This window comes from Zosterops lateralis, assembly GCF_965231275.1.
Source record: "Zosterops lateralis genome assembly, chromosome: 7".
Classification (NCBI taxonomy): Eukaryota; Metazoa; Chordata; class Aves; order Passeriformes; family Zosteropidae; genus Zosterops; species Zosterops lateralis.
Window position 1 is genome coordinate 27,582,622 of NC_139767.1, and position 24,664 is coordinate 27,607,285.

Here is a 24,664-nt window from a genome sequence, read left to right on the forward strand (position 1 = left end):
ATATTTGTAAATCATTAGAAAATGTGAACTTTTATGTATTATTACTCCTTAAGATATTGTAGTTTGTAACTAAGAGGAGAGGGACAAATTTCAGATGGAATTCTGCTAGAAATTATCAAGGTTTCAACCTGGGGCAATTTTTCAGCCTGGTTTGTCGTTCTGCCAGGAAATTGCAAGCAGGATGACAGTCTTGTTCCAAATTGTGGTCTGTGAACACAAACGGAGAAAAATTACTTCATTTTTTTAATACTGATGCTGAACTGTGCCATTGTAACGTCTGAATGCCATCTGGGCTAGCCTTGGGTGGTGTGAGAGCTAGTCTTTACATTTTAAAGTATACTTTTGCCATTAATTGGTGTAAGCTCTGTTCACACATACTATTGTTTCTGACGTCTGTACCTGAGCTGGGAAGATGACACAGAATATTCTGAGAATTTTTTCAGTGTTTGGCATTACATAATAAATGAGGATGGGGATATGGTGTCTCACATCTGATTAAACAATTACAATAAAGTGAACTCATTCCCCCATAAATAGGGTATTTGAGACCATTTCTTGTCTCTCATATTTCTTTCCCTACGAGATATCAGTAAATGCAGGTTAGGATAAATCTGAAATTGGTATACCCATACACTTAAAATATTTTCCCTATTTCTTCAAAAGGAAAGAAAACGAAGTAATTTGTGCTTAGGAAAATCCATTCTTTAATAGAAAGTATGAGAGGAGCGTGTGGTCACTGGGGGGGATGAGTGCCAGGAGTGCTATTGGCTCCTCTGATTAAAAAAATCCGTTAGAAGGTAGATAATAATCATTTGCTTTCATTTGATTCAAATACATCCTCTAATGGCATTTAAGAAGCTTACAGATAAATCAGAACTCAGTCAAATTCATCTTGTTCCCTTGGTCTTTCCTTTTAGACCAAATAATCTTACAGTAGTTTTCAGTCCAATTTCTCTTTTTCTCCTTGTACTGATATTGCAAATGCTGTGAAGGACCCAAACCCTGGAAGCTTTCCAGAACACTGAAGATTTTGGTTCAGCTAGCAGAGTAGGGTTGTAAACCTTCCTAAAGCTCAGCCTGGCTGCTAGTGCTGTGCCCCAAAACTGCAGCCTCTGCTTCTTTTGCTTCCTTTGCTTTTCTGCAGGGAAAAACAAAAGGAAACTGACCTTTGGCTTCACAGGATTGATGCATTCCCTGCATCACCAGTGTTTTCACAAATTCTGGATCACAAAAGACATGAAGGATTCCCAAGTTAAATTTTGTCTTTTAGGGTATTTGACTTAAAGTCTATTTAATCAAATTAAAGAGAAATGTTATAAAGAAAATAATAGCAAAACATTTGCCTGTTGACTTCTAGCATCACATAACAGTCTTCTCCAAGCCTAGGAAAATTTTACTATGGTGTCAGTAATATTACTGCCTAAACAAATCCATAAGGGTTTTTGGTGGATCAGGGAGAGTGTTGTTGAAAGTCACAGGTTTTGGAAGGTTGATTTTTCAGGCTTTCTGACTGTCGTCCTTCTCAATGTTTAAAATAAATCAGGCTTTTTCTTTCAGCAATATAAATTATGGATTTAAGAAAGTAGCAGTGATGAAGCCTTGATTTTGATTAACTCAGATCTGGAGGGAGAGTTTAGATTCTGTAAAATGAAATAAATAAGATTAATAATAATAATAATAATAGTAATAATGGAAAATCTAAAAAATTAGTAAAACACTATGCAGTGAAATGAATGTTTCTTTAGTACATTGATACATTAAAAAACCCCAGAACTCCAAAACTGCGTTGTACTTGTTTGAAAAAACCATGCATCAAACTGCTAATTATTAGTCAAATATCAGATGGTAGGATTTCTTGAGTACAGAACTCAGGCTTTTAAGAGCAGTATGTTATGTTGAACAGCTGAAAAGAGGCTTCTGAGGACCTGTTTTTGGAATGACTTTTAAATTGAATTGATCATATTATGCACAAGTTTCTTCTGAGGAATTGGTTTTCCCTCCTTATAGGATGTAGCAGGTTTGATTCAAAATCAGACCCAGTTTCTTCCTATGCTTTTAATTTTAGTTCTCAATCCATAGAAATCAGGGGACTAATGAGCGGAGTGTTTGGAAGTGGTTTATTCTCCATTAGCAATGATAGATTTTATTTTTTTCCCTTTTCTCTTCATTGGCAGGCTGAATAAGGAGGATTTACATTAGCTGGAGGCATTGGTTATAAATATATTTAACTTAAGATGTCTATGGAGGAGGCTCACAGACCACGTTAACCATCCATCGATCGGGAACTGTCAGGGTTTTGTCAGAACACAGCAATTTCCTTCACACCTGCCATCAGTCTAGGTTTTGGTCATCCTAAACACAGAACACGTTTGATAACTGAGGCTGGGTCTCTGTTCTGCTTTACAGAGTTTTCCTGGTTCAACTGGTGTCTGCCAGGGTCGTGTCTGCTCAGCCTGCTCCTCATCCTGTGCTTCCGCGAGTCCTACGACAGACTCTATCTCGACGTCGTCGTCTCCGTGTGATCACACCAGGCTGGTGAGGCCGTGGAAGAGACTGGGAGTCGGCTTTGCAGTCTGCACATCTGCCTGGATTTGCACAGCTGAACAGCAGAAAAACAAATTTCAAGACTTAATCGTGGCTTTATGTAGAGAGGGTGAGGGACGGGTTGTTCTTACGTTCAAGACCATCTTGATTTGCCATAAATGTGGAACTGGAGTGGTGACGGTGACACTGAAATGCACAAAGAGAATCTCTCTGCTGTCCAGGTCCCTGTGCCAGGGCTGGGGCTCTCTGTTGAAGAGGCTGTTGATGTAGCAGTGAGGTGTATGTTGTGTGTGTGTGTGTGCTGACTCACGGTTATACACACCAGGGTACCAGTAATCTTCACAGTCTTCTATCAGAATAAAAATAGGGAAAAATCTTAACAAAAGGAAAAGAATAAGAAAAGAAAACAAAAATCTTTTCTTCAAGATCTCTTTAAAATCACTAGTCATTTATATATTGAATGTCCATTAAACTGTTGAGCTAAAATGATTTGGTGCTTGTACACTACATTTGCATTCTAATAAAGTGGGTTCTGATATAAGACACTGGTACCAGGGTTTTTAGCCATACTAAATATCCCAAATAATCCTTGCAGTGTTATTAGAGATGTTTGTTACCACCCTGGAGCACAAGTAAACAATAGCTTTAGCTGCCACTGAATCCCAATCTGCACCCACAGTCATCTCTGAAATGCCACCATGGTTCCATATGGTTCTCCTGAATATGGAGCATCTATGGTGTACTGGAGGGTCACTCTAGGTAAATGTTGCTGTTCTAAAGGCCACCACTGTGTTACCTTTTCATCCTCCACCTCCAGTACTGCTTTTTTTACTGTTTGTGCCACTGAATACTGTGGGTGTGGATGTCTGAGTCCTGCTAGTTCTCTCCTGATAATCTAAGGTGTGTTTGGTTTTTAGGATTAGTTTATGACTGAGGGTGCCTAAACAATATTGCTTGTAACCCAAGTCTTGAGAAATCACTGTTTCCTAAAAAATACCTTTCTAGTTGAGGAGGTGCATTGATGGCAACATGACAATGACAATGGGAAGTAACTCATGAGTTCTGGCATAATATGGGAAATTAATGCCAGCTCTTTTTATCAGTACTAATCTGTGGTCATTCTGGCCCTTACTTGAACATAAATATTAAAGACACTTTGAATAGTTTTTTAACTCAATTTTTAAACCTGCTAATGATTTCTTAATTATATTCTTAGATTTCTGTTCAGCATAATTTAAAATATTTCCGTGTGTGTGTGTGTGTGTGTTCTGTGCTTTGTGTTATGGGGGTGTGTTTGTGTGTATGGGGGCGTGCATATTTATATCAATGTATTCACAAATAAAACTTATATATATAAGAGATACATATATATATATAAGTTGTGCAAGGGTGTGTGTTTCCCTAGGTTTACTGCAGGTGATCCTGTCTGGGGAAGGTGATGTGCCCTTGTTTGTAACCAAGCCAGTCACTGCCGGCAGCGAGAACACAGCGTGTGCAGTCTGGGACAGGAATTCTTTTCAGGGCCTGAATGATCTCCTGTCGTGGCAGTTCTATGCCGGGGGTGGGTGCACATGTTGGAGGAGGCTCTGCATCTCTAGAAGTTGAATCAAGCACCCTCTGCTCCTTTGTGGGGCTCTTCTTTGCCCCTGGGGTGATACCAACATGGTAAGCTCACTCAAATAAACCTAGAACTACCTTTGAGAGACAGATCTGTTCCTTCTGCCTGCTCTGCTTTTGCAGAGAGAATACAACTCTAAGACTTAACTCAGGAGTGTATCTGTGCAGTAAAATAAAACAAACTGTTCCTGCTTTTATGTTTTCAGAGCAATTGATGTACTTACTGTAGTAGCTCATTGCCTATATCAGCTCTAAATGATTTTTCCTGTCTTGAAGCAGGCTCTTTGTGGTAGTGGAGCTAACCTGCATAGGGAAAACAGAATCAGTCCAACCAGCACATTCTGATCCACTGACATCATCCCTTACCTTTCAGATGAGTGGTATTAACTGTCCGTCTTCTTTTTACTATGTTTTAGTGCCTGGATTAATTTCAGTATCCAGTAGCTGCTGCTACCTATTGTCTTCTGAAACCAAGTATCGCTTGCCAAGAGTCTGGAGTTGCATTGTCATGGCAGAACTGCAAGCTCAGATGGCTCTTCAGAGCTCTGTTTCTGCAATTTACTGTAGCTATATAAAGATTAAAATTGCTCAGCTCAGGCACTATCCTGAGTGACAGAGATTTCTAATCCTTTCACTGTCCTGACTATTTTAAGATGGAGACGCATTTTACATGGTATTCAGACTATAACCCATTCTTCCTCTGTTCCAGAAGGCATCAAACAATTCAAAATATTTGTCAGTGCTTCCAGATGCAGGCTCTGTGTAGTCAGGGGAGAAGAGTGAATCTCTTGTTTTAAACCCTGTTGATTGTTTTTCTGAGTCAGTGTGAATGGCTCACTGTGACTCTGATGCTTTGGTAGCTGTTTCTCTGCATGGTAGGTTGACTGTGGGTGGACACCACGTGCCCACCAAAGCTGCTCTGTCATTGCCTTCCTCAGCTGGGCAGGGGAGAGAAAATATAATGGAAAGCTCATGAGTTGAGGTAAGAACAGGGAGACATCACTCACCAGTTACATCATGGGCAAGGCAGACACAACTTGGGGAAACTAGTTTATTTTCTAGCAATCATATCACAGTAGGATAATGAGAAATAAAACCTAACCTGGAAAACACCTTCCACCCCCCATCCCTCCCTTCTTTCCAGGCTTAACTTTACTTATGATTTTCTCTCCCTCCTCCCCTCAGCAGCACAAGGGGACAGGGAATGGGGCTATGATCAGACAATCACACATCTCATCTCCTGAGGACTCCTCAGATTCTTCCCCTGCTCCAGCATGAGGTCCCTCCTAGGAGAGACAGTCCTCCATGAGTTTCACCAGTGTGGGCACAGACCTTTGGGAGCAATCCTGCCAGCAAACCTGCTCCAGCCTGGGCTCCTCTCTCCATTGTGCTACAGGTCCTGCGAGGAGTCTGCTCCAGCAGCTTTCCCACAGGCCCACAGCCTCCTTTGGGCATCCAGCTGCTTGGCATGAGGTTCTCCACAGGCTGCAGATGGATCTCTGCTCCCCATTGGCTGCAGGGACACACCTGCCTCACCATGGTCTGCATCACAGGCTTCAGGGAAATCTCTGCTCAGGTGCCTGGAGCAGCTCCTGCCCCTCCCTCTGCACTCACTTGGGTACTGGCAGAGCTTCTCCTCTCTCCAGCTGCAATGGCTGCTGTGCAGTAACTTCCTTTCCCTTCTTAATCTGTTATCCCAGAGGTGTTATCACCATGGCTGATGGGTTCAGCTCTGTTTGGAGCCTGGGTTGTGTTGGCTCTGTCACTCATGAAGAAGCTCCCAGCTGCTGCTCATGGCCACCACCCTGCAGGCCCTCACTGCCAAAGCCTTGCCATGCAGAGCCTGTGCCCTGTGCCTGCCTGGCACTGCAGGGTGGTGGGAATTACAGCCATCAGTGCCTCTGCACCAAAGCAGGGACCTCCTCCAGGGCTGGGCAGCCCAGCCAGGCCCCACTGGAAACCTGTGCCGGGTTCACAGGAAAGCCCTGCTCCAGAGTCGGCTCAACCTGAGCTCCCAGCAACTCCAATGGAAATCTGCCCAAGTGAAAGTCAAAGGATTGCTCCCAAATTACTTGAAGTTGTGCAGAACATGGCTGCATTCCACACACACAGTATTCAAGCTTAGGATTTTATTAGATTAGCAAGTCTCCCTCAGAGTGGAGGTGAGGATTTTAAACATGCTTGCTGAGATAGTTGAAAAACATTTTATTCCCATCTGTGCCCCACAGCAGCATCCTTCTGTGGAGGCACAGTCCATTTCATGTCAGTAACGCAACTCAACCCATAGAAATATTTTTTTGATTGTTTGGTCCACCCTTGTTTGTATTTAGGAGGAATCCAAGCTGCCAGTCTACCTGCACTTTGTTGGAAGTTTGAATTTGAAGTGCAGGGCGAGGCCTTAGCAGTGCAGATGCAATTAGCAGTAGTGCAGAATAGACTCAAAACAGTTAAATGTTTTTCTTAATAATGGAAGTTGGAAGTCTCTCCAACTTGAAGCAGTCACAGCATTGACTGCGTGGCCTGTGACTTGCCAGCAGAGGAAGGAGCCCTAAGAAGCCCTGGAATTTCCTTCTCTTTGTGGCCTGTAAGCTCATGGCCCTGAAGAACCTCTCCCCCAGCAGTGCTGAGCCTCTTAACACAGGTAATTGTGTTGTGGTTTGTATTGGGAATGCTGGGAAGGATGCTCCATAGTGACCTCTCTCTCCTACTGGTTCATTTTAAAGGTTCATTTTAAATGTAGGCTGCTCCTCAGGTTTGTTTGGCTCAGTGACTCCCTCAGTTCAGCTTCCAGTGCTGCTGGCTTTCCTTCCCCCGAGCTGTGGAGCTGTGCAAGCTCCCATGGTGCTCATGGGGAGGTTCAGGGCTAGAAAATGCAGGCTCCACTTACAGCATTGGTTCGTGTGTCTGGTCACTGCTGTTACCCATTAACTTCCTCTGGACTCCTTTGCCTTCTCTTGGGGCAGCCTGCTCCCCTGAGCTGGAGGTGTGGAGAAGAGCTTCCTTGCTTCCAGAGCAGTTTTACAGGGAAGGTTGGCTGACCATGTACTTAATGTACACAAGAATAAGGACTTTTTAGAAATTCATGCCAGCTGGAAGTAAGTACAGACCCAGAGGATTCTGCACATGTTGTGAACAGATAATCTGTTCCAAGCAGATTGTAATTTACCTGAAACCTATGATTTTAGCTCCCACACCTAGAGAGGCCATGCAGATGGGCACTGTGTGTGTCAGGTATTCAGGGTCACAGCATCACAGTTTTTCCCAACCATCTGACAGAGCCGAAAGGAGTAGGAGGGTGACTTGAATCTGGAGTGGGTTGGAAAACCCTAGACTCTGTCGGTGTTTTTAGTAGTAACTTGTGTTGGATTGAGTAACAAGAAGTGCCCAGTTCCAAGGGGCATTTCAGTGCCAAAATACTGCATTGGACTGATCAAGTCCATATGAAATTTGAAATTTTGTGGTGCCAAGGATGTTAATGCTGGGCTTGTTCTACAGTAAACTGAACAAGTGACTGTGTGGCCTTGCACTGCAACATAAACAAGCTGCATTGATTGATGTGCATGTATTGGCTGTTACAAGAAAGGGAAATGTGATTTAATTGTCAGGAGTGACTGAAATATGAATGGGAATTACATAGTTTGCACAGTGGATATAACTGCTCTGTTATGGTGTGACAGCAGGGCTCTAATTGTTTATTTCTTCTGTTGGGTCACTCAAAAATTAGTCAGTATCTCTGACAAAGGCATTTTTATGTTTCATTAGTTTTGAGGAGGTTCCTTTTATACTAAGTACGGACATTATAATAACTTGGCAAGACAACTGTTAAAGTGATGTGGAAACCACCAATTCTGGGTATTGATTTGGTATTTGATATTGGTGCTGCCATTCTCGGAGTTGTTAAAGCACCACATGGGAAGAGCAGGGATGTGGGGTGTTCAAGGAGGTTGCTGTGTGTGTGAATGCACAGTTGTGCAAGGGCAGATTGCCAAAACACACAAGAACTTTTTCACCTGTGGGTCCCAGCATTCCAGCTGTGGGGGAGAAGAGGGAAATGCTGCCTTTTTCCTGCCTCCTTTCCAACAGAGAGGCACCAGGCAGCCTCCAGGCTTGCTGCTTCATGTGAGGGAATCATGACCATCAAGGCAGACTCCATCCACTTCCCTCAGCCGTGACTACTGCAAGGTGGGTTGTGGGTGACGCAAGAATATCTGCCTTCCTTCCTCCAGGAGTGTCACTTCAGCTGGCAGAGAATTGCCCCAGAGCAGGCACAGCCCCAGTGAAGTCAGAAGAAGATGTCAATCTGCTTACAATTTTTGCAGTTTGTGTTTCAAGACAGATGAAACTAATAAATAAAGGAAGAAATGTAACTCTGTCCAAAGTTTTGACAAGCAAAAGCAAATATTTGCACAGATGTGCTGGCTCCTGCCAATTACTTGGATTGCAATGTTTTTGGATCAATTCATGCCCCTCACAGTCCCAGCACTGTTTCTTCACTGCTCAGCCCCAGCAGCACCGTGGGAAGCTCCAAGCCCTGGTGGAGGGCAGGAGCTGCAGCACAGAGGGAGAAGGGAAGTGCTGAGCCAGGATACTCAGGAGGGGGGATGTTGGGCACCTGGGTTATTTGCACAGGAGGGGTGTCTACTTCAGCCCAGTTGTTTCAGAGCCTCATTTTTTCCTTCCTCAAGGATGAGTTTTTGACCTTAATTTTCTGTTTGTGATGGGATTTGTGCCACAGGGACAGGTGGCACACGATGTAGAGGTGCTGGTTTTCTGAGGTGCAGCAGAGAAGGCGGGTGGGACTTGCTCTCTGCAATAACAGCTTTTCTCTGTATGGTCTCTCTCCCCACTGGCTTCCTCTAAATGATTTATCCTCTTGTTGCATCTGGACAGACTCACTGCACTCCCTTTGTATTGCTACATGAAGACAATACCACCAGCAAAACCTTTTTTCTTTATGGGAAGATTTTCCCTTCAGGCTGAGGCCACTTCTCCAACCTTAGTCCATGTGTTTGTCAAAGCCACAACAACCCCAAGCCCATGTTTTCCTTCACAGAGGGGATGTGCAGGTTTGTGTAGGACAAGTCAGGGGAATTGGGGAAGGACTGCTTGGGGCTTGGGGTGCCTATCCATGCCAGGGGAGGGGGATGCTCCTTGTCCCTCCCCTGCAGGGACAGTCTGAACGTGCAATATAAAGTAAAGTTTTGTTCTCTGCCCCCTCCCTGCCCACAGCTCTTCTGTGTGCTCTGATCCTTCTGCTGTCACCTGGACTGAGCCAGCCCAGGAGAGCTGCAGGGTGTCCCCAGGGGCATCCTGCCATCAGCTCCTGCTCCCGTGGGACAATGAGGCATTTTCCAGACATATTTCTCTGCCTATGATATTAGCTAGATTAAAATCTCTTTTTCCCTTACTACGTTTAATGTCTTCCGCTGTGCATTTTAGAAAGAAGCACTTGATAAGGTCATAAAAACAGCTTTTAATTAAGGGACACACTTAACAGTTGGGGTTTTTTGAACTGCATGAACATATGGAAAAGGAAGAGGGTTTTACATGTTGGAGAGCATCTTTGTAAACTATCCTCGACTTGTAAGACTGTTCAGTTTTACTGGAGTTTGTATGCGTTTTACTTTTGTAACTTTTTAAGTGATTTGATAGAATTTTATTTTAGGGCAAAGTCTACATTTTGTATGGGATATTCCAATGTGGTGTATTTTTATTTTTGAGAAAATAATGTTGAAACCACTATATACTTGTCAATGTAACATATCCACTGTGTAATTTCTATTTAAAACTGGACTCTGACTATGAAGTGCGTGTTATTTTACGTACTGGTTGTTGCACATTAAAGAGGTTACTCAGTTTGCTGCCATCACTGTTCATCACTTCCAAGAAAGCACAAGGGAGTAGTTTATTTCTGCCATAATGCTGCCAAAACCCACTGCAGATACTGCTACAAAATGGGGGTTGTTTGGTCTAAATGAATGTAGCCTCATCCAATCTCCCAGCTCAGCCAATGAAAGATTTCCATGGCTTTCAGTGAGGTTTTGGGGTGAGGGTCTGGCACTGCTGGTGTGGCCCTTGGTCTCCTCCAGCAGGGAAGGGAGTGAGGGAGGGGAAGGGCCTGGCAGCCTCTGCAGCCCCACCTCATCATCACAACTCTGATTTCACACCCTGATTCCTCCAGGCTCAGGATGCTGCAGGCCAGTTGATTTTACTGTCTCCCACCATCACTGTCTCTGTTGGGGCTTTTAGAAAGACCCAAAGACTCTCTTTTTAGAGAGACTCTTTGCAATATCCTTCCTTGTGTTTATCCTGGATTTAATTGAAGTGGACTCTACCCAGCATCTCTTGATCCATGTTTATTTTCTAGGACCAGCTCTTGAGGAATGCCCTGAGTATTTACCAGGGCAAGTTTAAAATAGTCTCACATCCTATTAGTGCTGGGAAGAAATCTGTCAACTCTCATGTCATGGAATATCTGGGCCCCACTATTCTTAGCAACAGTCTCTTTCCAGGCTATATATGGGAGCTTAAAGCGCCTCTAATGATACAGTTCCCAGTTGTATTTATCTTTGCAGTGTTACAGTAATCTCCATCCTTAGGGGGATGAGAACTGAGGGTCTGTCTCAGTGCCCTGATGTAGTTTTGTGTGTTGGTGAAGTCCCTGTGCTCATTTTTCTCAGGTTTTTTCTCCCATTTTCTATTTTATCTTTGCTGTTGTTGAAGTCTGCTGTTTTCCTGGCACATAAATGGCATTTATTCTGTCTCTCCTGAGAGAGTGCCGGGTGCTGGCATCTCTCTCTTCAGCTGTGCTGCAGTTGCACATGGGGGAGCAGCTGGGCTGGGGCCAGCTGGTTGAAAGCTCTTGGTGCTGTGCCCAGATGTGCCCAGATGTGGGTAAGCTCTCACAGATACCTCATGTCTAAAGCCGTGGGACCAGCAGAGGCTGGGGAAAAGGTTGGGGCCACTTGTAAATGCTGGGTCTGTGTGTTTTGGCATCTTTGGGCTGCAGCCCAGCACCAAGGATGCTGATGCTGGGAAACAAGAGCAGCAGCCCCCCAAGGCAGGACCTGCCTTTACCTTTTGGCTGTGGATCATGAGAGCTGGGCAACTGCAGGGCTTTACCTGCACCAGGAGCATGATCTAGGCTTGCATCAGGGGCTTGGGACCCAAGGCATTCCCCTTTACCTGGCACAAGCCACTGATATTACTCTGTACCCACCACCAAGTGAACACAGATTTCCAAACAGAGTTTTGTTTGTTTGTTTTTGTTTTTTGGGATTTTTTGCCACAACTTGTGTTAGAGCCAACAGAGGGAAGGTCCACAGTGTGCACCATGCCAGGATTCCTCACACCAGCTGCCAGGAGCAGCACACTCTCCCAGTGCAGGCCAGCCACCCACTGAAGTCACCCTTGGCTAAGGGCTGCAGAAACCACCTGAACTCCTCAGGAGTCACACGAGCTCGGAGGCAGGGCCCCAGCCCTGGGAGGCTTTGCAGGTCCCATGGCCACAGTGAGGTGTCTCTTTGGGAGCTTTCTTGCTTTGCTCCATTTCTTTGCTCTGTGTCTGCAGGCAGGTGCCAGGGCTGGGGAAGCTCTGCCGGTGGCACCAGGATGGGCTGGACCCCTCCCATCATCTGTCTGTCCATCCACCTGCTCTGCCACAGACGGACAGCCACGGTGAGCCCCCGGCTTGGGCACTAAAAGGAGCAGACAGGGGACACAACCTCGCCCTGGGCAGCACAGGGTGGGGCTCAGGCGGGCACGGGCAGAGGAAATGCCAGCAGCCAAGGAACTGCCCCGCCGTGCTCTGAGCCTGGAACTCCTCCCGGGGCTTCCCATAACCTGCCTTTGATTGCAGAGCTGAGGGTCGGGATTGTGGTTGTAGCTTGACTGGTGAGTTTTGGTGCTGGAAGAGCAAAGGGTGATGATGGTGGGCAAGGAAAAGGTGGCTCTGGAGGGTTTGTGGTGAGTGGATGAGCAGCAGGAGCGTGAACTAGATCAGCACAGTTCACACAGAAATGCCTTCACTGCCTCTGATGTACAGAAAAAACATTTTGAGAGAGATTTCAGTACAAGCCTGAGCCCATGGCAGGCACTGCAGCCCATCCCACCTCGTACACTCAGTGTATTAGAGATGATTTTATCTTGGCTGGGGTGGGGTGTGGGGCTCTGGGCTGGCCTGCAGAAGTGATGCTCAAAGTACAAGTTTGTACCTGTTCACTCCAGACCCTCCTTGGCTCCAGCAGCTCCTGGCACGGTGGGGCCTGCCAGGGACTGAGCTGCTCCCCAGGACAGGCAGCTCTGCCAGGCAGGGAGGTTGGTCTCCTCCAGCGCCAAAGGAGTGATGGATCAGCAGAAGACAGCAGTAATTGCCAGGAGCCTTTCAGGCAGAAAGCAAGGCTCTCGCTCGAGGACAGGCTGATGTAAGTCAGCATGTAAATTGGGGACAACATAAAAATAATTCCAGCCAAGCTCACAGGAAGAAACCTATGAACAAAAAAATGTTGTAGCTAAGAAATGTGAAAACAGAAAACAATAATGTGGCTCCTGGCAGGGTAATAAAAGTGTATCAGCGTAGTGCCTGCTCTCTCGCACAGATCGCTTGCTCGTGACAGTAAATTAAGTACTGCCAAAATGGGAACAGTTTTCTCTGTGGCCATTGATGCTTCACATCATGGAAATATCAAATGTTTCTGATGGCTGTTCATTACCCTGTGCTTGAGAGGGGAGCAATTCTTTGCTGGCTCCATTATTTCCATGACAGCAAGGAAATGACTATGGGAGGTTTAAAAATGAAGGAGTACACAAGGTTAGATGGATGGAACCTCAACAGCCTGTTGCTGTTCACTGTGGTCAATGCTAACTCTGAGTCTTGGAGACACCTCACCGTCTGCAGAGTGATGGAAAACCAGGACTACTTTTTGCTTCCAGCTAATTGCCAGTTCACAAACTGTGAAGTTTGACCTTGAAAATCTCCAGAGATGTTATTTTGAAGGGTGACAATGCTGCAGCACAACTGCTCAACCAGAAAGCACTTTCCACAGCTACCCCACAGCCAGGAGGAGCTTTAAGTCGTTACTGGATTCCAGATCTGCCTCAGCTGATGCAAGGACCCAAAAAATTGCACCTTCCATATCTGTACAGATCCAGACCATGGAGCTGACAGATGGATGTGGCTGGTGTGCAGCACAACAATGTTCCCTTGTCATCTCAGTAGTTTTAAAATGAAAACCAGCTGACCTTACACACATTTGAGTTGCTGTGAGGTGTCAACATAAGGCCAGTCGGAACAAAAAAAGGGTGATAAAACTCTGGGTCACAAAATAAACCTGGGCTGTGATCACACAGGGGCAAGCAGGAAAAGGTGAGAGTCTGCCCAGCTGCCAAGAGCCAGCTTTACATTTCTGTCACAACATCAAAATCACCTTCACCCAGTTCAGTCCTTACCCAGAGGAGAATGGTTTGGTTTGGAGATATTGTCAGCAGATTGAAGGGTTGAAAGGGTCTTTGGGTCACCAAAGACAGGGGAGGTATGCATGTGGTTGGGTTTTTTCCTTTGGGCACAGCTGAACTCTGTCACCTTCTTGATTAATTTGAACTTCAATTTTTTAAACAGAAAGTGCAATGACAACTCTGTCAGTGTTTTTTTTTTACGAATGAACAAAACAAACCATGTCAAAATGCATTTCAACTCTTAGCAAAACACTCTGTAATGAGTCTCCAAAGCTTTTGGTGACTGAGTGTGTGGTCCCTCGAGGGGGAAGCACACTCGAGGTACCAGGGGGAGCAGAGCTTTTGCACTTGAGGGTTGGCTCTCACACACATGAGGAGGTGCTTGCTCTGTGCTGATCTCTTCAGGATGGCTGCATTGAGCTGATTCAGGCCAACACAGGGAATGTTGCTGACCTGGGGACTGTCCCCCTGCCTGGTCACAGCAGCACTAACACGTGGGCTCTCACAGAGGAGTGAAATGTTTGTGTGGGCAGAGGGAAATTCAGGAGCCAGAGCCAGGCCATGTGACCACATTGTGATGGGGACTGGGGGCACTGGTGCCTCTGGGGGCACTGGTGGAGGAGCTGGGGGAACTGGTGGGGGAGCTGGGCACCAGTAGCAGTGCTGGCTGTGGCAGCAGGGGATTCACCTGAGGCTTTTTTTACTGCTGCAGCCTGACTACTTTGTAAGGAGTGTCTGCACAGTGCTCTGCCTGGCCACTGCTCTTGGCAGCATATGGGGTTCACGTATGAGAGAGTCAACAGCCTTGCTAAAATCAGGCTGCAGGATATTTCTCATTTCCATGCTATCTGCAGATGTGGTGCACTTTCAGAGGAGGAAATTAACTTGCTCTGACATGACTGGCTCTGGATAATGCCCGGGTACCCAAACACATCTGCTCAGCTGCTCTGTGGTGGTTACAGCTTGTTCATCCAACTCCCTGCTCCAGTATTTCCATGAGCACGGGCATCACCTGGGCTGGGCTGAGTTCTCTCCCCCTCCTCACCCCCACAGCTCCCAGTGTGGGCAGTGCCCTTGCCCAGGCAAATGCCCCACCAACCATGGATACTTCTAGCCCTTAACAGAGAATAAAACACCAGCAAATGGCTTCATATGGAGGGACAGGGCTGGGACAGGTTTGTCACTGCAGCATCTGGCCCAGCATGTCCCCAAAATCCCTCTTGCAAGGAGCTGGGAGGAGACAGGGAGACCAGACACCAGTCATGAGGAAACTTCTGTTTTTTCCTTTTCCTGCATTTTTTTTTATACTGAACCTCAGAATGCTACCAAAGGCAGGTTGGAGGGGTCTGTGGGGCTGCAGCTGTTGCTGTGTCCTCCCCAGACAACTCCACTGCCTGGCCTGGTCCCTCCTTTGCCCATGCTGCTGGGGGTGCTCCCACACCTCATAAAAAACGCACAAGATAACGAAACTTTCTGTTTTCCACACAATTAAGAATTGAAGAGAGAAAAGGGTACACTTGGGATGCAGAGTGTGAAGGTGAGAGAACAAAATTTACTGAGGCTAAAAGTGAAACTGCTATGTTAATGAATCAAATTAGCAACTAGAAAAAAATGTGGTGGTAGATACATTGAAGGGAAATTGGAAATTGGTTCCAATGTAATACTTTACTCTAATTGTATGCAGAGGTGTCTTGATGCAAAACAAAACTGTTCAAAAATGACCTCCCTGTGTTACCGTGCAAACTAACTGGGGAAAAAAAAATCCATCTTATTCACAGCAAGTTTGTTTTTACTGATCTTGTGCCTCTCAATTACTTTTTAATGGTCTGCATTGAAAAGAAATTCCTGTATGCACACTTGAGAATATGAAAACACCCAAATGATAGCTTATGATTTAGTAGGATTAAAGTATTATGTATGCAGGTGTAGCACGTTTCAGGTTATTAGCAACCCAATCTATTTTTTATGACATTATGGTGTAATTTTCTGTATGGAACTTCAATATAAGTCTTGAGCTGTATCGGAACATAAACTAAAATGTTCCTGACTCTGTCACTTTTCATGGTCTTTACTTTGATTAATAAATGCAACAAGAGCTATAACGTTCTTCAATACGAGGCTACGATCATCCTTCAATCAAAATGTGTCCCTCAGCTTTTTGTAACTTTTTGCATCAATATGTAGGGCTTGAGCAGCAGCAGCAGCAGCAGTGACAGGATTTCATTGCAGCTGAGCATATACAGCTGAAAGGCTCTGCAGAGGATGAATGTCTTTTTGCTGGCTTGGCACAGAGAGCAGTTGTGCCCTTGGGGGCTTGGTGTCACCTGCAGAGAGCTGAGGAGCAGAAGAGAGACACTGCAGATCTGGACAAGGATTTGGCACCTTGAATTTTGTATTCAATCTTACCTCAGTGGGCACCTCACTCAGAAATGGCTTTTTTTGAAAGGCACCCCATGTTCAGTGTGGAGCTTGTGATGGGGGGAAGGGAGCCTTACATTCAGTAACACGATTTGGTGTCCACAGAGACTACAAATATAATCCAGACCTGGGCCTCAGGATGCAGCCAAAGTGCAGACAGAGGAAAGATGGATGCTGCAATTCCCCACTCAGACAGCTGAGTGGATTTTGCATGGCCATCGGCCACCAAGGTCAGGAGGAAGCTCCTCATTCCTGCTGGCCCACCCTGCCAGTGCTGTCAGGAGCCCCAGCCCCGCTGTGTGCTGGCCACAGGAGAAATAACTCACAGGCTTGTCAGGTTGGTCTGTTTTATTTCTGAATTATTCTTTACATTGTACAATATATAAAAATACAGAGTACCCAAAAAAAATTCACAGTGTCTAAAGGCAGTGATTATAGTCTAGGTCACCTTTATGCTAAAGTACCATCAAGTTCGATTGCATAGGAAAGGTGATGTGCCTTCACAACAGAGTCCAATAATACTCTCCAGGTTTTGTTGTTTTGGGGCAAGCATTCTGTGTTCACATAATTGTTTCCCATGTATCCAAGATCCAATATTGCATCTGTCACTCTCCCACCTCAACCACAAGATAAATCCTATCATTTCCATCTCACATACTATGCATCCTCCCTAGAGCTTCCTCTGTGGGAATGCTCCCAGTTAAGCACATGGCTTTTAGGTATGGGCAGGTCTGGATGCTGTCTAAGGATGGGTGTGGAAAGAAAGCACACTGCTGTGCAGCTGGCTGGCTTTTACATTGTTTGACATTTTGGTACTAATAACATTTTTGCTCCAGTTATTAATGGCCCATCCACACCGACCTCTGCTTGACTCTGTGGCCTGAGAATCAGCAGCATCCTGCTGATGGAGGCGTCAGAACCAGAGTGCAGTGTTAATACTTCTCATGACCAGATTTGTTTAAACCCAATTCATGGCTGGGGCCTGCAGAAAGCCAAATGCTGCTCTTACAGCACTGACTCCTCTTGAATAGCAGGGGAGAGTTTGCAGCTGAGGCTGGAGGCAGAATGGAAAAAGGAACAGGTGAAGACCCAAACTTACACTGAATGCTATCGAGCACTTATGCTTGTGACTATGAAAATAGTGGGTTCCTGGTTTTGCTCCTCCAGTCAGGGTTAATGCAGACATTAATTTTTCCCAAAGGTTCTAAAGAAGGAATTTCCAGGCAGAACAGCTGAGACTCGCTAAGTCCCACAAGGACCCAGCTCCAGAGGAGTTTCTGCCCAGTTTTGAAGGCTCTGGCAACCAGGCAAAACAAAGCTGGACAGAAAGCTCTCTCAGTTACCCTCAAACCGCCCCTGAAGACACCTGGAACTTCCTTCTAAAAAGCTTAAGGGAAAGATTCACCTCTTGAGAGTTTAGGCCTTGGCCTTGAGGGCATTTAAGTGATTTGTTGGAGAAGAATGAATTCAGACTTGATTTACTGGGTCTTTTTCTGCCATGCCAGCTCTCAGGGTGCTGTGCCCTGCTGTGTCTAAGGGCTGGCTCCTGGGGCTGTTGGGCTGAGACATGGGGGGTTTTTTTAGACCCTTCTGAAAAACTAAAGCCATGAGTTCACAGGGCTTCTTTTCCTACATTTCAGATAAAACCTCCTGGTGTGACTGTAAGGCAAGGCTTGTAAAGCTGATCAATAACTCAGAAGGCAGTTACTGACTTCTTCAACATGGAAGATGACATTTTCCCTGTTCTAACAGATTATGTCTTTTGCTCTAATGGTACAAGACTTGTTACTCCTACTTGCTATTTTAATTTTCTTTGCACAATTACTCCCTACTTATAATTAAAAAAACAATAGAGCGATACACATGAGAAATTTAGGAGGCTTATTATGAAAATATAAACAGTATCAAGTATCTCTCTCTTAATAACTCTTAACCAGAATGATTTAGGGAAGATTCAGCATTTCTAACTAGAAAAATCAATTTATTTTTCAATTAAAAAATTATATTTATTTACCTCAAAAGTGGGTTTTTAAACCTAATGGAAAGGGCACTAGATTTTTATAGTTTTTTTTTTTTTTCTTCAGTTTGTCCCTGTGGAATTTGAATACCAGCACTGCCTTTCTTATTCTAAGTTTCCTCTGCAGGCATTTTGCTAAATATATATATTGCGTGTGTATATATTATAAATATATACTGTATCTATCCACAGATAGATGTATACACTGTTACAAAAAGAAGAGTAAGCTGTTACAGAAACTTTAAATTTACATTTTTATATATATATTTATATATATATATATATGTATATATATAACTCTCCCCCACTACATTTGGTACAAAGAATAAATCAATCTCAATGGACAGCAGTTTTCTCTCCAGGTGGGCTGAACAGAAGATTATCACTGGAGGCATCAAATTGTCTGCATCAGACACAGGCTCCATTCCTGCTCTCTGTTGATTTCAAAGCAAACACTTCATTTTCTGAACGTAAGGCAGTAGGAACAGTGGTGGTTAGACAATAAATGTTATTTTCCTATAGACTCTGTACAGGTCATACACTTAAGCGCAGCCCTGGCTCATATGCTGAACATTCAAGTGCACCTTTAGAGCAACAGTATGTGAGGGTTTGATCCTCAAGTGGTTTGTCTGTCAGTGAGCTGTGAGTTACTGGCAGCTGCTCAAGGAAAACCCAACAGCAATGGCACAACATCCCTGGTACCAGCACCAGGCACACCCCTCAGCTGGGAGAGCAGCAGCCACTTCCATGGAAAAAGAGAGAATGGCCTCATTACAGATGTTTCCACTACATACTTGGCTGTAAGATTTCCATCATATTTCATGTCCTGTGCACCTGAATCCTATCCAAAGGGTTTGCAGAGACAGAGAGTCTCCAGATCTACAGAGGAACCACCCAGGGTTCCTCTTCTCTGTCTTAGACGTAAAGGAAAAAAAAATTATATATATAACATAATGAACTTTCTGGAAAGCAATGCTCCCAAAGGAAATGCATTTTCACTGCAGTTTAAGATTGTGTTAGGAATAGGAAATTTTAGCAAGTTTAACATCCAGCTGCAGGAGCAACTCAAACTTCTACAGATATTACAGACCTGATGCTCAAGGTGCCAAATTACCTGGACTGCAAGAATACCCCTGCACATGGTGTCATTAACCTGCCACACATCAGACAGCTCATAAAAAATGCAACTCTCACACTGCATTAACATCGTCCTTAAAGAACTGCACTCTCCTGCAAACATTAATTGAGTAATACAGTGTTCTGATTTCCTTTTTTCACTCTCTCCTGGATTCTGCTTTCTGCTCGAATGGAGACTACAACCCCTTGCTGTGATTGCCAATTATATGAAAAAGGGCCAAATCCATTTGGATGGCTGATAAGAAGGAATGTCTTGATGAAACTACAACCACATGCACCACCCTCAAAGCATCTGCCCTCCAATAGCCTACAAAATATCCACCTCCTGAGCACAATGGCAGTAATCACCCATCTTGGTGACTTGAACATTAAAATAATTTCATATGGTACTCTGGGAAAAAGAAATCAGTTTACATCATTTTATTCTGTGAACTTAAAAATGGGAAAAAAAAAATAAAAGGGGGAGAGGGGAAAAGAGAAAGGAAAAATAGAAAATTGAGATAATTGCAAGGTTTGACTTGCTTGCACCCCCTCAACCTCCAGCTGCAATCTTGCCACGTGCATGGTAACTGCAGAGTGTGTTACTACAGGGATGGGGAAGTTCAGGGATGCCTTTGATTTTACAATGGCTGGAATGATCTTGGGAGCCAGTGTTTTCTCTTGAATCACATAAATTAAAGCTGGGAAATCCCATCCTGATAGTCTAATGTAATAATTTCCAGCCCTTGGGCTACATACTTGTTAGAACTACTTTAAGTCAGGATTTTTAACATTGCTGAGGGGCATGTGGAAATTCAGAGACAGGATGAACTCGATATGGCACGAGGCATGAAGTCATCACTCCTCAAATGGGATTTAGCAGCCTGGGAAGAGCCCCCTGAAGGCTACCTGCCACCAGTGCTATTCTGCTTTCCTGCTGATCCTGCTCTGCTCCAGCTTCTCTTGCCTGGCTGTGCTGCTGGGGTTCAGGGCTGCTGAACCACTCTGCCACCTTGGAGAATTGTAGCAGGTGTTTCAGACAGTCTTCTAGGTCTGTATCAACCCCTGACTCTGCTGCTTATAATCTATTTAAGGGCATCTCTCTCTTTCCCTCTGCCCCATCTATTTCACCTGGTGAGACCAGAGCAGAAACAGGATGAGCTGCTAAATAAGAAATGCAGCTGCTGAAAATGATGGGCACTGCTGAGCCTAAGGTGTCCTCGTGGCAGTGCTAATAACCCCACTTTATTACAAATATCCCTACAGCTTTCAATCACTGCAAACTGAAGTCAAACGAAGTAATTTAAAAATGGGAGGCTATTTTATACTTGCCCTCTGGTCAAACGGCCATAACACACAGGCTTGCAGAGTCACGTTGGCTCTTCCTTGCAGGAAAAGCAATATACTTGTCACAAGCAACACTGGCTTTCTTCATTTCCTACCAGCTGCCTACGTGAAAGAGCTGAGTACACGGCCCAGGCTGGGCTTCCAAACAAGCAACTGCAAAGGAACAGCACTGAGAAACAACCGATGTCGGCTCACAGCGAAATCCAAAACCAAGCAGGGACAGACAGGACTGCTGGGAACAGACTGAGCCGAGGCCAGGCACGGGCACGGCTCTGCTCGGGGAAGGTGCAGACAACAAAGCCAAGCTCAGGACCACGTGGAGCTCATGCGTATTTCAGGGTGTACTTTTATCTCATGCTCAGTACTGCGACATTCTAAAATACTTAGCATCAGGAGTTCATCATAAATATTTAGAAACACTGAATGATAACAGCGGTGAAACTTGTTCACGTTGCTAACACACTGGATGTGGTTGTACATTAAGCACCAGCAATAAGTTTCCTTTTTGCCAAACAATTATGTCAGACAAACATCTGGTTGTAGACAACATGGCTTCTGCATCAGACTAATACAGTTCTTATAGACACAGTCACACACATACACAAAATTACATTTCAAGGCTGGATATACTGTTTAATAATGCTACTGCTCCAATTTACTTCAATAGCTGCAGCAGCATTTGTTTGTTGGGTTGTTTTTCCTCAAAAAAATTTAAAGAAATATTGGCAAACAATGCACATTACTCAGATGTGTTACTATTTCATAGAGTACTGACTGGAAGATGCTATAAGAACGTGCAGCAGACTTTCTGGGTCACGTCAGACTATGGAAACATTCCTTAAAAAAATACCTTCCCCCTGAAAAGTCAGAATCATTCATTTTTTGAAAGTATATGAACTAAAACCCAATAATAAAACAAGAGGAAGTATTAGCTCAAAGCATGGTGATTTCCCACAAGAAGAGCATGGCCTCTAAAGTTGCCTCTCCTGGCAGACACAATCAGGATCAAAGCTAGAACAAAAAGAGTTAACACTGTCTTGGAAAAAAAGAAAAAGGAAGAAAGAAAAAAAGCCCATGGCTCTTGTGCGGCAATCATCACATCTCTTTTTCCAGTGATATAAACATCTTTGTTTGTTAGGCACTCCAAGTTCATGTCTCCAATGTTATTCCAACATTTACTTTTCTCAGTGTCTCACTGCCTGTGTAATTTTCTTTTAATTAAGACTGGAAACATTCTGGAAAGCTTCTTTGGATAATGCACTTCGTTTTGTGTTGTTTCTCATCAGCTGAACTGCATATTACCAAAGAAGGCTGTAGAGAGTATTTCCTGTAATATGAAAAGATTCTGTTGAAGATATAGGGAACACTGCCCTAGAAAGTTACTACTTGTTTTTTCTCAGAAACATAAAAAATCAAAAATAAAAATTTAAAAAAAAAAAAAAAAAAAAAAAAAAAAAAAAAAAAAAAAAAAAAAAAGGAAAAAGAAAATGTTCTTCAAGTTGTTGGCATGATGGAGTCCTCTTCGGCCTGTCCTATGAGCTGTGTGTCATCCAGTGCACCATTGTTGTCCTGGCTCAGGGAGGATGCATCCAGTCCTGCTCCAGGAGGCCATCTCTTGTCGTGCTTGGAGTGCTCCCATTGCTGTGTGTGGCTGCTCAATGGCCACCAAGCCCAGCACACAGCCCCTTCCTCGAAAACCTCAGCCTTGGACAGCATGCTGACCTTCCAGCCATAAACAGTTGCAGTAGAAGAGCCATCTCCAGACAAATATCCACAAAAGCTCTGCAGAATGGTCCATTTGAATTTTTGTCCTTGTAAGGAGATGTGTGGTTTACAAGAAACACAATTAACCAAAGGAAAAAAAAAAAAAGACCCTACTGTACAATATTTACATCTAGAAGCTGGGCCAGTATTTGGTCCATAAAATCAATTAAAAAAAATCATATAAGAAGTTATCCAGTCCCATAGGATCTGTCCATCATCAGCTGTTGGTAAAGGTCCTTCCAGGGGAGGCCTCGGGCCTATAATCATATTTATTCAGTGTACTGGGATAATAGGTTGTTGTGTACACATTGGTTTGCTGCAGCGGGTAGAAGTTGGTCCTGTCGTCTGGTATCAAGTTGTTCTTGTTAAGTGTCTGTAAAAGAGAAGAGGAGATGACAGGTATGGCCACAGTGCCACACAATTACTCTTTTCTACCTGCAGTCACCTCCCTCTCACCTGCCTTCTCCAGCACGGACTCTGCTGCAGCCACCACCACCTTCCCTCCTGCTGGGAGAGCAAGCTGGCACCTCACACTCACTATGGGCTGGGCTCGGGGACCACAGCTCCTGCCAGGTCTCCCTCAGTGGCCCTAAGCTCAGCTACTGCTGGGGATGGACCCAGAGCCTTCTCCAGGGACATGGAGTCTCCTGGTGGATGGCACATTGTCTGAACACCATTGTCACAAAGCCATGCTGGGCCTACACCAAGGCTGGCCATTAATGGCAGCGCTCAGCTCTAACCTTGTCCAAAATGCTCATGGTACAGCCTGAGGCTCCCTCTCAAACAGGTGCCCAATGGCAGCTTTTCCTCTTTGGAAGAGCAGGTGTGCATTTACCTGATCTCCATCTCCATTGGTAGATATCCAGGTTTGGACCCCCCGATATTAAGTGTGTCACTTCTGTAAGCTACAGTATAAGTAACAAATCATGGTCACTTTTGGAAAATCTAAAATTACTTTAAAAATTTAACAACCACGTAACAATTGTCGGAAACAAAAACATAAAAAATGAGAATGACAAATGCCCGTTTTACCAGAAAAGTTTAGAATTTTTTTTTCTCCCTCCCCTCTTCCCACCAACAAGCAGATGTCCCCCTCTCCCCAGATTAAAGCCCATTGCTATGCCAACTGTTACCTACGTACAAGGATAAAACCACACTTTGTGTGTATGTGTGCAATAATTCTGTGGAACCTTCTCCTACATCACAGTCATCTGATTTCTGTGAATTTGTCTGAGATAGTTTTATCCTTTTTTTCACCTAATCCCTGGCTTAAATTTCTGATGCCTGTCTCTGGTCTATGTCAATCCAAAGTGCACCTTTAATGGCTGTTGTGCAGGGAACTCACTCCTTTGATCTGGGAGTCAACACCAGGCGTGCTGCTACAGCAGCCTTATCTTCAGGGAACATTTAATTAACAGCACATTTAAAGAGAGTATGAGCATCTCTCCTGTCAAGAGCAGAGATGGAGAGGTCTAATGAGCCAGCTAGTCTTGGGCCCTAATGGTTGCTCTGGGCCCTAATGGTTGCTCTGGCATGATCTGATGCTTCTTTAATGATGAACCACTTCACCTCAGTTCCCCCTTGAGACAAACACCTCCTGCCTGACCCAGCTCAGGGCAAGGTGAGAACTAATTAACTAATGCTCAAGTCCAGGAACTACCCAGCTCCTTCAGATTTTCTCGACCCATTGAACTTCAGGCAAAGTGGCTCTGTCAGCAAGGTGAGAAATCTCTCTTCTGCCTGAGATGGTGCAGATGGAAATTTCTGGGGAAGGCTCTGTCCCTCCCAGCCCCAGCAGCAGTGGGGTGACCTGACAGCAGTGGGTTTTCTGCAGATGGGGAGCAGGGTCTCACCCTGTGCATGTGCCCACTGCACAGTCAGGGTTTATCCACATCCCAGCTGTGACCACTGAAAGGATCAGCTACCCTGGGCTCAGAGACCACAGGCAGTACATTTATCTCCCTATTTCTTTGTAATCAAATCATCTTACTGCATGGGGAGGGGGAGAGGAGGAGGAAGAAAAGAAAATGTTTCCTTCTAATCAGCAGACTGACAGCTACAGCTACCCTGGGAGCTTACAACTCCCAATTTTGTATAAGACATCAGGAGGAAAAGCTTTCCTGTGACAAAGCTACCCTGGCAAAGAAATTTCCTGACTGCTGAACCACCAAATAAGTTTTTCAGAAATGAGCACTGCCTGAAACATCTCATACATGAAAACTGGAGGAGACCCAGCCCTCTCCTGGTCTAGCTGCAATCTCCCCCTCTCTGGAGTCCCTAAATTGATCCCACAACACAACACTTGTAGGAACCAAGGAGAGAATTTATATAGGCATGCTCTAAGTGACAAATATTTTCAAGAAATGACAATTTGTGCCAGTCAACGAG

At 44.7% G+C, this 24,664-nt stretch overlaps 2 protein-coding genes across 9 annotated transcripts in view; one reads left to right on the forward strand and one right to left on the reverse strand.

The window, feature by feature from the left end:
• SLC49A4 (solute carrier family 49 member 4) overlaps positions 1-10,027 on the forward strand; it is a gene marked incomplete at its 5' end in the record, with an annotated part of 70,659 nt that extends 60,632 nt beyond the window's left edge. Inside the window, one exon of the mRNA XM_083864878.1 lies at positions 2,407-10,027. Within this exon, the coding sequence (XP_083721004.1) occupies positions 2,407-2,522 (116 nt within the window). The 3' untranslated portion in view covers positions 2,523-10,027. The remainder of the gene's footprint in view (positions 1-2,406) is intronic.
• An 8,031-nt stretch (positions 10,028-18,058) lies between these two features.
• SEMA5B (semaphorin 5B) overlaps positions 18,059-24,664 on the reverse strand; it is a 267,706-nt gene continuing 261,100 nt past the window's right edge. For 7 of the 8 annotated variants that reach the window (XM_083865131.1, XM_083865130.1, XM_083865129.1 and 4 more), the window contains one exon: positions 18,059-22,649. In XM_083865131.1, coding sequence (XP_083721257.1) covers positions 22,494-22,649 — 156 coding nt within the window. In that variant the 3' untranslated portion in view covers positions 18,059-22,493. Of the gene's footprint in view, positions 22,650-23,111; positions 23,182-24,664 lie in introns of all 8 variants that reach the window. The other variant, XM_083865133.1, reaches the window with a different exon arrangement.